The sequence below is a fragment of the Anopheles coustani genome, chromosome 3, assembly GCF_943734705.1.
Source record: "Anopheles coustani chromosome 3, idAnoCousDA_361_x.2, whole genome shotgun sequence".
Classification (NCBI taxonomy): Eukaryota; Metazoa; Arthropoda; class Insecta; order Diptera; family Culicidae; genus Anopheles; species Anopheles coustani.
The window spans coordinates 13,397,548-13,412,499 of NC_071288.1; the positions used below are offsets into that span (position 1 = coordinate 13,397,548).

General features: G+C 45.8%; 1 protein-coding gene across 1 annotated transcript; it reads right to left on the reverse strand.

Moving 5' to 3' along the window:
* Nucleotides 1-230: 230 nt before the first annotated feature.
* LOC131260550 (ceramide synthase 5) lies at nucleotides 231-14,800 on the reverse strand. Its single transcript, XM_058262303.1, has 6 exons — nucleotides 14,655-14,800; nucleotides 13,368-13,722; nucleotides 7,940-8,060; nucleotides 1,567-2,010; nucleotides 1,205-1,465; nucleotides 231-1,129 (listed from the first exon to the last, which is right to left on the reverse strand). Exons 2-6 carry the CDS (start codon nucleotides 13,550-13,552, stop codon nucleotides 968-970), a joined length of 1,173 nt encoding a protein of 390 aa, XP_058118286.1. The 5' UTR covers nucleotides 13,553-13,722; nucleotides 14,655-14,800; the 3' UTR covers nucleotides 231-967.
* Between the last annotated feature and the right edge of the window lie 152 nt (nucleotides 14,801-14,952).

A 14,952-nucleotide genomic window follows, 5' to 3' on the forward strand; every position in this document is an offset into this window, starting at 1 on the left:
TTCGTTGGACCATCCCAAGGGGGATTTTATGGTTTGTTCAGTTTTGTTTATGAAGTTTCAGTTTTATTCCACCATTTGTTTACTCTTTTCCTTAGCTAATAAATACTTATCTATGGTTCGTTCCGCCCGCCTAATACGTTCTGCGGATAATATAATCTTTGCCCTAACTGCGCGTCGTACTTCTGTTGTATCAAGTGTGTCTTCGTCCTATTTTTTTGTTTTTGTTCGACTGTTATTATCCCTTCGTCTAGTTTATCATTTCCTCGCTAGCGCCTCGCCCATCCCCATTACAATGGATATTTTCACCTCCCAAAACAAGGGATTCTCAAAGACTGCAATTCTGTGTGTTTATTGATCGCCCTCCCTAAATCTTCTATAGCTTAAGTTTAGTGTGTTATAGAAACAAACAAAAAAGAAAAAAGAATCCACAAACTAAATAATAATGATTTATAACTGGTTTCTGCACAAGCCCTGTGCTTCGTGTCTACCTTATATGCGCCTTATTTTTGGAGCTAATTCCGCAACATATCTATTCTCTAAGAAGAAACCCACCTACCCTCGGGAGTGACAACTTCGAGCTTAGCACACAGTAGTGCAGCCCCCGGTAGGGAGTCGCGATTCAAATGGAGCGGATAAAACCGACGGCACTAGCAAACACACGCAAGGGCTTCAGAGTGGTGGTCAATACGGGTGAAGGTAACAGTCCCCCGTCCCGTTTGTAGGTTAACCGTGGGCAGACAGGCACGCAGAGGAGAAGCGGCAAATTGTGAAGCGAAATTGTTCTCTTCGGTTGGTAATTTTGATTCCCGGCTGTGACTGTGTGGTCTTTTTCTGGTTGACCGACCGCGAGCAGAAATTCTTCTCCTGCTGTTACCGGTGCTGCTGCTGCTGTTGCATTTGCACTTCGTGATGCGCTTCTTGGTGATGAGTAGCCAGATACTAGCGAAACAAGTGTAGGATTATCGCTTTACTGTTTCTTCTTCGGGGAAGCACTTGCTTGCGGTGTGGTGCCGTTCTTGCTCAGCGGGTGCGGCTTTTTCGGCGTACCGCCGTTCGATACGATGGGACGAGAGTTTTCCGAGCTGTCGGAGATTTCCTCACTGGAGCTGGACCGCACGTCACCTTCCATCTGAAAACGGAACAATATGTTGCCATTGAACGTAACGGTACTAAGGAGGCAGGATGATGTTGAGCCCTAACGTACCTGTCCCGATTTGATCGCCTTTATCACGATCTGCATAATCAGATAGGTCCAGCCGATGTGCAGCACCAGCAGCAGTATCAGGAGCGTGTTAAAGATGTAGTACGCCGGGAACATGGGCAAAATCTGTGGCGCCTCAACCGACGAGCTGTAGATGACGCGCGGGAACAACATCAGTCTCGTCACGATCCAGACGACGGTGAAGATGGCGAAGAGCGTATCGCACACCTTCTGGTACTGTGCGTACTTTGTCAGCTTGGCGGACTGGTTTAGGTAAACAGAAGAGGAACAATATATAACCCCGTTTAGGCAAAACTTTGGATACGCTCGTGAATGCACGCACGCACGCACGCACGCATTCCTACCTCCAGGAAAATGTCGGCACAATCGTGCACCAGCAGCACCAGCGACCCAACGCGGTGCAGATTGCACACCCAGCTGAGCGCCATCAGCAGGATGGTGATCATATGGTGAGCGAACATCTGCAGGAAGTCTTTCCGCTTCACGTCGTAGAACTGCGACGCGGTCAGCGACCAGTAGAAGGCCATCGAGATCATGTAGTACCACCAGATGTCGTTCGTCACCGACTGGTGCGGGTAGCCGTACCAGCACTGCTTGATGTCCCAGAGCCACGGCTTGTCCCACATCACGATCGAGCCGAAGATGAAGCTGTACGTGTAGTAGATGCACCGCCAGGACGTTTCGCAGAACTTTACCAGCGTCGTCGGTTTGTCCTGGGCCCGGCGCCTTCTCCACCAGTACTCGATCTGCCGCTCGGTCATGTCCACCTGCTTCATCATCCGTACGATCTAGCGGGTGAGAGAGATGGGAGAAAACAGTGTCATTCAACATGAACCAGTTCCAGTTCCAGTCTTTGAGTCAAATGTGTTCAAAGTCTTTTTCTTCAAGTAGAATTAACACTTTGTTGACAGGCACTTTCTGGGAGAAATATGCCGCAATCAAAGTATGCGTGTATAGAGTTGCTCCAATCTCTACCTACCATGTGCGCTTGCTACGAACATGTTCGTCTTGCCATCACAACGTTAAGCCAAGCTAGCCCGAGTATACTCAGGCTCTGTCAACAAAGTGTTAAGTGTTGCCATATCGAAGTAGCAACTACGAGCAGTTAATTGTTTTGAAAATATAAGTGGCAAATCATCCAATTTCCATAAAAAAAGAATACGTTAGTGAAAATAAAACATATGTTAACGAAAGTATAACATATCTGTAACCTCGTTTTGTACGGATTCATCACTAGTGTGGCTTCATTGGCCACTAGTGAGCAGGCTGGCTTGGCACTTCTTTTACCGAAAAGATACAAGGTGAAAATATGCAGGCTTAACACACTAACGTCCAACACGCTGTTGTTTACTCCGTCAGGAACTGTGGTGGCCTGACATTGCTGGCCAAAATGACTTTCAATATCGAGCAAACATTTAGTTAGTTAAAATTATTTTGAAAAATGAGAAATCAAGTACACTAGATTATAATTGGGGATCTTTGGTACGAACTAAGCTGTAATAATTGTTACAAATTCAGACTATAGTAGAAATCATTGCAAAAAACAATTTTATATCCTCCCTAGTAGCGCTTCTCACTACCACGCGACCTAGAACTGATCCGCTCTTGCCCACCATTGTAACATTGTGCAAGACCTAGGGCGATTTTAGTACATCCACTCGGCATTTCCATGTTTCCATCGGGGTTTACGACCGATGTGACCTCATTAAATGGCATGTTTTTGCTCCCTCGGGCACGTCGTCGTCTTGTGGGATTCCCGCCCCGATTCTCCACCGCCTTTCACATCGGGTTCACTTTCCCTTTCAGCCATTCCAGGAGCGCCATCCTACGGTACGGCCAGGGTGTAGTAGTAAGTAATAAAACCAACCATTATGTACGATCAAACCAAGAACCGCAACGGTTGCATGACGGGAGATTTTTCCGCAAATGAAAAGACCTAAATAAACACTTGGCGCTACAAAATTCTTTGCTGTTGTTGGCTGCCCCGCCGGATGGGGCAATTTAAATCACCCACCGCTTTACTCAAATAAGACCATCGGCACGTCTCTCGGGGCACGATCGATAACAAACGACGCCGATCGCACCACCAAAGATCCGAACGAACGGAGCATGGAGCAACAAGTGGTGATGATTCAATAGCGAAGACTTTCCTTCTCCCGTTCCACCAAGTCGACGAGCACGGTCGTGGCGGATCTTAAGCGCCAAAGTTATGAAATATTATCGACTGGGAAAATCTTTTCTCCGACGAAGAACGAAAGATCGAGGGAAGGAAAGCCCCGACGGGAAATGCGTATCGCAAGCAAGTGTTTTGTTTCAGAGGCGTATTCCGATGGTTCGAAACCTTCGCTCGAACACGGTCTGCGTGCGTTTGCGTCTGTTGGAAGCGGCCACGAGCACCGTTTAGCAGATTGATAATAAACAGTTACGTGTTTGTAACGGATTTCAAGTGGTGCACGAAAGGCAAGCGTGGCATCGGGGATGCAACGGGTGCTCCAAAGTAATATTGACCTTGGTTGCATTAATAATCTAACGTTTGATGTTTGGGCAATGTTCAACTTTGTTTGTCTAGAAAAAAAAGGTTTGAATAATCCAACATGCACAACAACAAAAAACCCAACCAATTGGAAATAAAACTTTACGGTGGCCATCTTCTCTACGCCGGATGTCCCACAATTTCCCTCTAACCTCGTCGGATGAAAAAAAAAATAAAGTAAAATCACTACAGTGAAAACCGATGATAGAAGTAACTTCACGGGTTGACGATAGTTGACCCGAATTTCCCATTCCATACCAAGTGCTCAATGAGGCACGTTCTTCGCTCGTAAGATTTCCTACAAACTCAAACCAACGCACCCGCGTTTAATATTCATGATGGGCACCCGCTGGAACCTTTCGATGTGCGTAATCAAATTGTTTGCCCTTTGTCTGCTCTAGCGAGACGAAAATTCCTATCGAAACGAAAAAGGTTTTCTGTACGAACGCAATCTTTTGGTGCCACAATACGCTTGACGTTTGTTCAACCGAATTCCAGCAAATAATTCATCCCATTTGCAAAGTGGGGATTTTTTTCCCCCTCACTTTAGAACGTGTCGACAGTGTGTGCTGTTGTTTATCCTTCGGCTTAAGTGAATGCATTTTGACTGCGTGTCGCGGCGATAACACGGTCACAGAACGATCTCTTGCAACGGGTGTGTGTCGTGCGCAAGGTTTGCTTACATAATCTCCTCTAACTAAAGACCGGCTGTTGGCTGCCGGTACCGGCAGCATCTACTAGCGATCATACGACCACCTAAGCATCGGGATTCGCAAACACTCCATCATTGCAGTTCGTCCGCAAGCATGGGTGTCACTTGGTAAAGTTCACTTCAATCGTTCATTATCACCCGAAAGCACAGCGTAGTGGGCACGTGCGAAGATGGGGTAGGGGAGTGGGATGGCAACGAACCGGCACCATGCCCTTCAAAAATCGCACCCCTCCTGCACCGGGGATTCGGGTTGTCTAGAAAAGCCACAGTCGTTGCCGTCTAGCGTTATCACGAAAGCAGACATCTGTTTTTGTCTCTTCGTCATGTACTTTTGTCTCTAGTCGAAATGAATAGAATAAAATAGGAATTAGAAAATTTAATAGGAATTGATGCTTTCAAACTAATTTGTGTTAATTACCATTTATTTTTACCCAAAAAAAAAATCGTTGCAGTATATTTTTAAAATTACAAAACTATAATTTGTGAATAATTTTACAAAATTTCCATCTTGGGAACCACTTTATCCTTTAATTGTTAGTAATAACAATAACCTTCATCTTTATATTCTTGTAAAAACCAGATGAACACGAGACAAAAGCTAATGAGTTAGCGGCATAAGTGTGTGAGTTAGTTCAAAACCAGATGTCTGAGGGACAAAAGTTGATGCGCTTCATCTAGTAATCGGTGGGTTAGAAGCAAAGCTAGGTGGCAACGACTGTAAAACCAACACACCATCCGCGGATGAACGTGGACTCACACACTGGTCTCTTCACTGGTAGCACGAGATTAAATATTCCATCGACGTAAGTTCCACTCCTTTCCACCGGCACAGCCGTTGTCCCCGCGGGTTGTTTGTCGCGGAATGCAAAAGTTAAAGGAGGTTCTGGTGATGGGTGTTTTGTTTTTTACCACCAGTGGCCGGACGCCCAAATGGGGAGCCGGGATGGAGACACACCATGGATGCCCATACAATCGCTCGAGGTTGGTTTGATTTGGAAAGAACCTTACTGGCTGTACATGTCTACCTTTGGCTTCCTATAGTAGTTTATGCCATGCAATTGCTACTTGTGGGCGTAAGTGGGAGGAAGGAACTGGACTTCCAATTGACCAGCATTTAACTACCTCGCCACCATGGTTCCGGTGCTGGACGCGAAAGTATCCAGGCGATTCGAAAGGAAGTGAGGCTTATGAAGATCGTACGATCGTAGAATATTCTTGTGGTGGATCGTCATTCCTGTGATGGATCGTCGTGCTTACGGCATCTAATCAATGCACTCGCCGTTCATTTCGATGCAACTGCCATCATCTAATGTTCAGAATTGGGATCCATCTTAGCGCTAAAATGGAAGAAGAAAAATCAGTTCTCGTACGATGCGGTACAGCGTCGCCATGGTTAGTCACTTGTGATCGTCTAATTAAAATGAATTATTCAATATTTTACGCCCGCTAGAGAACGATCCGACAGTTCCAATTTAAACTTCCACCCCGCTCGCCTTACGTCGCTGGGTCAGGGATGGCGAAGATGAAAAGTTTGCGGACTCCCGAACTTGACCGTGTGCGAAGGAACCGGCGTGTTTGTTAATTGAGTTAAATTCATACGACCATCCTCGTTACCGACCGGAATCCATCGGGTTGTGAGGCGCTCTTTCTTTTTTACAATTCTACCAAACTTTGGCTTGAATGGAATTTCCAAAAAAAGGAGCCAAAAGAGAGGTTTCCTAATCTTTGTTCGCATCGAAACTCATCGAGTGCAAGGGCAAATTCGTTAAACATAACAAACATAACACACATTCATATAAAAAAACCATTCGTTAATCAATGTTTGCAAAGTGTAAAACATACATATCTCTCTTTTGCATATTAAATTTGGATTTTAGCCAAGGCATAATCCATTAAGCTTTGGCGTCCCCCTAGCGGAACACTCGTGCCAAGCAAGTAAATAAGGACTTACAAAAACGGATGGCGAAACTTGGAACGAGCAAGACGCTGCCGCGCTGGTGGTGAAAGGTGAAGGTGTCATGAATAAATGGAAATGGGCTTCGCGCGGCATCGGAGTGTGGTCGCTCGAACCGGAGGGTAAACATAGCTCGTGCCAACGCGTGCCCCCGCCCGCTCTTATCGACTGGTCATCAACAACAAAAGGGGTTAGAACCGAGCCAGCATTAGAGCATTACCCATTTTGCCGTAATGAGTCGCCCGCCGTTTCGTTACTCGTCGTGTCGTAGTGGACAAATGACGTAGTGCTTTAGATCTTGCGATAGTGGTGGACACACTACCGTACACCGCCGGTTTGGCACCGTCGCGACATGCCGTTGTGCTGTTCCATCAAATCCGACCCCCAGGGGGTATCAGGTTGTTTGGCGTGTTTTGGAAGTCCAATCGATTGTCGCACTCGTGGAGGGGGCGCGGCATAGCATAGGTGTTCTTTTTATTGTATGTTGTGGCCAGGTGCTTCTGACAGACGGTCACCTCACGGTGTCCACACGCCGGCAGCCAATTCCTCCAACCAGCACTAGAAAAAAAGGGTATTACCGGACGAAAACAGTGTATTCTAGTATCGCATCCATCGCATCAACTGGACCGACCAGGGTTTGGCTGGTGTGTCGTTCGTGATAGGTAGTAATTATTGTTGCACTCTAGAGTTATTATTTTCCTTTTTCGTCCGCGTTTGTTGCAATCCCATCAAGCCCGAAAAGCCCCCAATAACGATCACTTTCTGGCCGCGTTTTTAATGGATATTCAACACCGCCACGGTGCACCGTAATAACTCCACCCCGTTGCATGCATACGTTGCTATCAATATTATCATCCAGTGAAAAACAATTCCAGCTGAAAGAGTCCAGAGTGTGTGGCGTTTGGTGATTCGGTGTCATTCTCCGGTCCGGAAATCCGGAGCAATTTCTTGTCTTCAATCTTTAATCTCACCTAAAACACACACACACACACACACACACACTCGAACTGACTGACAGATAGAAAAGGCCAGAGTGGGACGTCAAAAAAAAAAGGTAAAAGGTGGCCGAGAGTGGAGGCCATGTGCGCCGGCTTATCACTTCCGGTCGGACGAGCTGCGCTTGAGTGATTCATTCGACGTCGACGTCGACGTGCCGTTCGTCTTTCCGATTGCTTTGCTATCGCGCCCAGCACGAGGAGTACGCATGGAATTGGGAGCGTAGAGGGACGCTTCGATTTTCGCTCCGGACTGGGTCGGTTTGACCCAGGCGACACCCAACCTAGATCCCCGAAGTTTGTTCTTCTTTGATAGTTTTTCACACGTGCAGGGGTTTTTTTTAGCAACGTTCCGCTCCGACACTGAAAGGTCGGCTGGTTTAATATTCATTAACCTGGCAAGAGCGGTGATGTTTACATTCGCCCAAGCAGCAGCAACACTTTGGCCCCAACGACCGACCGGAGTGGTGTCCGCACCACTAACGGCCCGTTACCCATCCTTTTCGCTGCTCCGATTGCCTACCGTTTTGTGATTGAGCCGACTGTTGACGTTGTAGGCCGCTTCCAGGACCGCATTTGGTTTCGGGGGCTTTGGTCCGGTGCTCTTGATTCCTATCGCTTTGCCAACCGGGGCAATCCAGAATCTGGAAGGAGAAGGAACGAAACAGAAAAGATGAGTCGTTGTAGTCTGTTATCTTGCGTTTACCATATACCAAACATAATTCATTAGTTTCGATTCAATAGAGCGTCGGAAGCGTGAATTGCCAAAAGTCAAAATTATTCAAACTTATTATTATGAGGACAATTGATTATTTCTTATCATGCCAGAGTGCCTTCAATCACCCGTTTGTTCATCGCTACAATCATCGTGATTACTCATAGCGAACGCTTTTAGAAAAAAAATAATAAAAAAAATAAAAATAAAATAATAAATTCCCAAAGGTTTCCCTTCGAAACTAAAATAAGTACTTGGAAGAAAGCATGGAATCTAAATATTTAGTCAAAATTTTATAATATTAGCGTTTGAACTGAACTAGGAAAATATTATAGAGACTGCACAACATTTCACCGGATATAACAAAAAATCATTTTCAATTAATTTTAGCAGCAACAGGAGTCAACATAACTGACCAAATTTAATTGGTCCCTTTCTAAATGATTTTAAATAATACTTCACAGTGTTGAGTTACAGTATTGGTGATATTTTTTACAGCGCATCTGATTTAACTAGAAACTGCTCGACACACAATAGAATTATTCCCATTCATGATCTATTGGGTGATGAGTTCAATCTATTCAATAACTATTCACGCAAATCATACCCTATGGTGTATACTCGTCGGTCTGTATGTAGGTACACATGTAATGTATGTGTGCACACTTATTACAAAATACATGACCCCAATTTTCGTCAATAATCTCGTCGAGCACCCTAACCCGCACCCCACATAAATAAACCCACGCCAGCGGGGTGTGTTGAGGGAAGAAGAACCGATTTATATTGATATGCAATGGTTCACCCGTTGGCCTCCACCAGTCATTCCAAGCCAACGATAACGGATGGCAATGGTCCGTGTTACGGCGGTCACATCTCTCCGGGCACCGAGAGAAGCAAGGGTTCGAATTCCAAACCGGAGGAAATGCGACTATCGGTAGAATGACTTTGTTGTCCACGATAACTTATCGATGAAGGTAAAGCTGAAGGGACCCGCCGAATTGTCCAAGTTAAACCAACTTAGGGCGAGTTCGGAAAAAAAAATTGAAATTCAATCATGCGAACCTCCTCGCGAAAGTCTTCCGACAGTCAAAACTCATGAGTCGCTTTCGGCTTATCAGGGTGATTTGAACGCCCCCACGTGCTAACCCAGCCACGGGTGCACTTGAATCACACCCGAGGAAGTCTAGCCAGCCGTTGGTCCAAATGGCGCTTTGAAGGATTAGCTACACCCCCGCCCGAAACCTGGACGAAACTGTAGACAGCGCGAAATGTGGCGTGATGCCTCATCATCGCCAAGGGAGTCCGAGTGCATCAACGCAAGCATTAGCGAAGAAAATCGTGACGATATTGTACCGTTTTTTTCTACCCAACCCTAGGAAGCCTTCCCCAAAATTCCCGCCACACACAACACGCGGTGCGTCGCTTATCGTTGCTGCATTATCGCAAGTCGATGGTTGGAAAAAAGGCCTGGATTTAAGCAATGTTTATATCTTCAGATAATACGCACAACGGCCAACCGTTGCCATTTGTGTTAGCAGTGTCACCAAGGGCGCACACCACACCTTCGCTTTGCTGGTCCACCAAAAAGAACCCAAAGTCGCCGAATCATTTGGGCGAAAGTGAACGAACATGCATGAGAACACACAAAAATTAACCACTTCACGAATGACTCAACAAAAATTTGCGTTAAGGCAGCGTGCTCTTTTGGCCCATCAATTTGGGGGATCTAAATAAGGCCTCGAGAGTGGTGCAATTTGAAACATAACGTCTATACGCTTAGGAAAACGAATTAGAAATTAGTCTAAAAGCTACAGAGTGTAAATACTGTTGACAATAACAGTACATGCATCATACATGAAGAAGGCACGCTACCGAAAAATGGTATACACATTGTGCCTGCTCAACAAAATGACCCAACTCTCACAGGACCCACACCACCAGGTGATAAGCTGATACGAGGCGAGGGAAATAGGTAGATAATAGTGCCCCAGAAAAGGCAAGTACGCAAGCGATAAGAGCGTACAAGCGCTGTTGATGATGAATACGAGCAAAAAAGAAAAGGAAAAACACAACCGATTATCGTTTCGAGTGCTACTAAAAAACATTCCAAAAATTGCAGGAAATTAAGGGAAGAAAAATGGGAAGAATGTTTTCAAAGTTATCCATCTAACGAAAACGAAGAACCGGTACAATTGGGTAGGAAAGAACACAATGTGAAATCACTTTCATCCGGTGTAGTACTCTGTTCCCAACTTGGTGTAACGTTATCAAAAAGGAATGTATTTTTGAAAAAGGAAAAAATTATCAAAAGTGACTTATGGTTACGACGTTTGATCCCAAAAAAAACCTTCTACCGCGGGCGATGACTAAGGCTTCCCCGACTGCGCGCGATGCGGTACGTCATTCTGGTGACGCGTTATCGATAACGGAAATCAGCGCCGTAGCCAAAGGTTCGTCGGTGAAGTACCAGTTAACGGTCCGTTTGAAGTGCATTTTATATTCCTCTATCATTTTTCCTCTCAGTTTTCCTGAAGTGTTCGCACCCGGCGAAACGGAATGATAATAGTTTTTCAGAAGGTCATTGGCGAGTGCTGGGAATGCAATTGTTCTGGTCGGTCTATTTGAAAGTCATTTCTGCACTCATACTAAATTAAACAGAAATAAGACCAAGTCCTAATATAATGGTATCAGCTTATGAGGCAATCTACTGCTCGTATCGCTGAGAAAGGCAGATGGAAGATAAGAAATATTTGAAAGAATTCGACTAATTTTTGAATTCTTCTTCTTGCATATTAAATGAAAAATAAACTGTCAAGTAATAAGTCAAGTTTATCGTATTAAAATAATATATAAGTTAACATAAATTTACTACAAACACAATTTGTCTGATTACTTCAGGGAATCCGTCGTTGAGAACCGGCACAATAATCGTTGGCGTACGCACAACACCACGACACCGAGTGCGGGTGATTCACCTGTTTTCAAAAGAAGTCCCCCGCAGCATAGGAATGTGTTAGTCATGATTCCGATCAAGCCTGATTACGGTTCTCTATTACCTCGAATTTGTTGAATACGAAAAAAAATCATGATCGACATTTGTTCGCGATACCAAAATTGAGATCAATCGTACGATTGTTTTTCGTTTTGTTTGTTTAAACAACTGCCGTCATATGTTAGTGTGTGTTTTTATGACCATGACGATTCATCATCGAGGATTAATCATTGCATAACGACAGGCCCGAACCTTCGCCACTTCCTCCCTTCCCGGCTCGGCCGGCCTTGTGTTTCCGTGTATATTCAGCTTGTTGGGCAGCATATTTTGCAACGTTTGGCATGCGGGGTTCGATTAGATTACCCACTATCACCCGGTGGCTGCTAAGTCCTCGCCGGGGTCTGAAGCTCCGCAAGTCCGTGTCCACCGGGGTCGCGTCGGTTTTTCGTTGGACGTTGAACGAGTCACGGCGGTGTAGCTGGGTGATAATGAACCATTGGAGGTCGAAGTCAACCGATTCTTATCGTCAACGTTATAATTTGCCCGGATCATGCTTTCGTAGCGAATATTATTCGTGCGTTCGTTGGTCACCACATTTTTCAACTGGTTACATTTTTCGAATGAACAATTTTAAATGTGTGTATTTCGTGACGGTCGTTTCCAAGCGATTCTATAGGGATTTACAGCACGCAGGAATCAGGATGTTAAAAGGGTCAAACTGAAAAGCAAACAACCATCAGTTCTATGGAAAAACGGACGAGCAAAATAATGCAATAAAACTAGCATTTACGGCGCTCCCAACTCATCGATTGAGCGTGTCTAATAGGCACATCGGACCGTAAATCATGATTAATCCTATTAACCGAAAACTTACTTGGCGTGTCAATGGGTCAAACTCTGACTACTAGCTTGGGTGGAGTCAAGCTAGGGAGGAGGACAGTACAACCTCGTGCTATCGAAAAGCAAATGGTCCTTTTTCTCCTGAGTAATAGCTACACGTTCAACTCTATTTGGTTTACAAAACTCGGAAAGACCCAAGAAACTGGCCAGGGACCGTTGTCGCTATGTAACCCTTATGCTACTGGGCCGTGATCTAACCAGCATAAGCTTCAATAAAGTATTTTGTTCCATAGAAATCTAGTATACCAAAACTCTGTTCCGCCTGCATATGTCTGCATGTCCAGCAGCTCAAGTCTTAATATATATGATATGTCCGGCATTTTTCAATTTTTTTCTAATATTCAATGAAGATTGGTTCTTTCTGAAATTGTTTGGGAATTAAAACATATTTCAGAAATAATTGTATAAAGCAAATTCACTACTTAAGGGCTATAGGTAACTTGCCCTAACCATCCGGTAAAGCACCACCAACAATAACTCTTCCGCTGGCCAAACACTCCTCGTACCTTCCCTCTGCCAAACCCCGTTCCAACATGCACGTGAGCGTCGGTGTTAAAAGACCGGACCGGTGTCTGGTTCACCGTTTGCATGCCGCCCGAATGTCACCTCCATTCCGAAGACATTCCCAAAAATAATCAATAACAAAATTCCCCGCGTAGTTCCCTCTGCATCGTTAAGCGAAGGCTCACACGGGAAAGAATATGGTGAACGGAAAATAGGTACGGTCATTTGAAACCCACGGACCAGGAAAAAGGTTATCGCTTGAAATACAGAGGTTTGGTAGGAGTAAAACTTGCGGACGATAATGGGCGAGTGGGGTAGAAAAGAAAAATAGAAATATATAAGACCATGCACTCCCTTCCTTTCGTACCGAGTGGCCACTTCTATGCCGCGCTTGAACGAATCTTCCAGCAATAAGATGATGTGCGTCTCTGCAGTGATCATTCGACTCCTCTCCTCCAGATGGACCGAATGAATGGGTTTCTTTTTCGATTTCTCCCGTTTCGGGAAGTTATAAGGGCGTAACCGTTTTCCCGTAATGGACACGACGACGCGAGAGAGCGACGTTCCACAGCGCAAAAACATTCCGGACCGAATTTCGCGGGCACGGGTTATGCTGCGCGGCGAACGCGCGCATCCACTTTGCGCTAGTCGAGAAAACGGTATCATCGTTCGATTGAGGTTATGTGTGCGCGGCGGGTGTTGTTGTATGAGCGCATTTGTTTTTTTCTAACCAACAACAGACAGAACGCCCGCGTGGAGCGTGGAAGCGTATCATGTGGGCTCCATAATTCCATAATGCTTTTATCCCCTCTACAACCCTTCCACCCCTCTACGTACCGTTCAACGACGTTGCGCAGCAGCAGGATGACAGCTGCGATCGGGATCGGATAGATCAGATGCCGGTAGTCGGCGTAGCTCACGTCGTCCCGCACCCCTGGCCGGATGTCCTCCCAGGTGATGTTCGGCGGAAGCCATACTTTCGTCGACCAGAACGTATCCGACACGGCCCGAAATATCTCCATGTTGGCGTGCTGCTGTTGATCCCGAGAGCCGTGGGAACTCGGTCGAACCTCAAATCCGTTTCACTATTCACTTCGATTTCACTGCACACGCTGTGACTTTTCTTCCGAAGAAGTGGGTTTTTTACTATCTTGCCTAGTATCGATGTTGTTTATCACTTGATTATCATGCGCTAGAACGAGTCGAACGGGGTGATTATTATAGCTACCCTGCGGTTTTACAACACTTCCCTCGGTATCGTCATCCGCGTGACCATGTGTCACAGAGATACGGCGAGAAGCGAGGACAGAAACATCACAATTCACAATGTAGGCGGCGTGGAAATGAATAATGCTTTTGCACAACTTAACGAGCGAGAATGATGAACAAATGCACTGTACCTCCCGCGAAGGAAGGAATTTGTCCGCAGAATCCCAACCACCCCTTGTTTACCCACAGCTTTGGGCTTCAAATCTCGAACGAATGCTGTTGGAACTGAAAGAAAATAAAACACTGAAAATGCTGGAAACCCGCAGCCTGCTTAAATGCTAATGAAAATAAGAACGCGTGATTCACAGTCACTTGTAATGGAAGGATGGTCGCTGGCAACGCGTCGTTAACCGAGATGTTTTTTTCTCCGTGGATCAGTTGGTGAATCGATAAAATGGGCCACGAGTGACACTTGCAGCACACCTGACCGATTCTTGGCGCATCAATGCACTGACGTCCGTCGCATACCAACACACTCTGGCTGGCGGCCGTCGATGAGCTCACTCCATAAACATACGGTGTGCGGTGTGGCGCCTCGAAATTTTGCCCGTGTTACTTTCGTCCGGCCGGCCCGAAACGGATGATCACCAGCTTTCTACTTTCGGGGCGTTGGAGCGAAATTTCCTACAAAGTAAGTGGATTGACTGTTGATTACACTCCGGGCACGTTCCCTAGAAAGCCTATGTTTTCCTTCACTTGGATTCCACGGCGATCAATAATGAAATGTGGTGTGCAAGCGCGACCTGACGACGTAGAACTTTGTTCCACCGGGAGGGGCAGTTCCGCCAATGGATGCAGTGTTGCCCCCGTGCAACTCGTGTGTGGGATGAAGTGGAAGCACGTTTTTGCACTTACTGGACGCCGTTTGTACACCACACTTTTCGGCTTCTGCAACACAGCAATTTGCATCGACCGCAAGGGGGGTGGAATTTGGAAACGCGTGGATGAAACCCCGCTTTAGGAAGAGTCGCCGGAACCGACCGAAAAACCGTACCGTTCCGTGCAACTGTCCGCTTATGACAGCTGCGGCGCATCGTACGATCAAAGTGATTACTATCCAAATTAGAAGGTGAAGTCGTCCAGAGTAAAATGACATTTCATGACTTGACATAACACTACTGGAGAATTCATATGGGAAATAGGACGAAGTAGC

Bases quoted from the DNA above. Each gene is read 5' to 3' on its own strand.
- LOC131260550 (XM_058262303.1), bottom strand. From the start codon at position 13,552: ATGGAGATATTTCGGGCCGTGTCGGATACGTTCTGGTCGACGAAAGTA. The intron at 2,011-7,939 runs GTAGGCAATCGG...CTCACCCGCTAG, and splicing joins GTCGGCTCAATCACAAAACG to ATCGTACGGATGATGAAGCA. The intron at 1,466-1,566 runs GTAGGAATGCGT...TACCTAAACCAG, and splicing joins GTGCCGACATTTTCCTGGAG to TCCGCCAAGCTGACAAAGTA.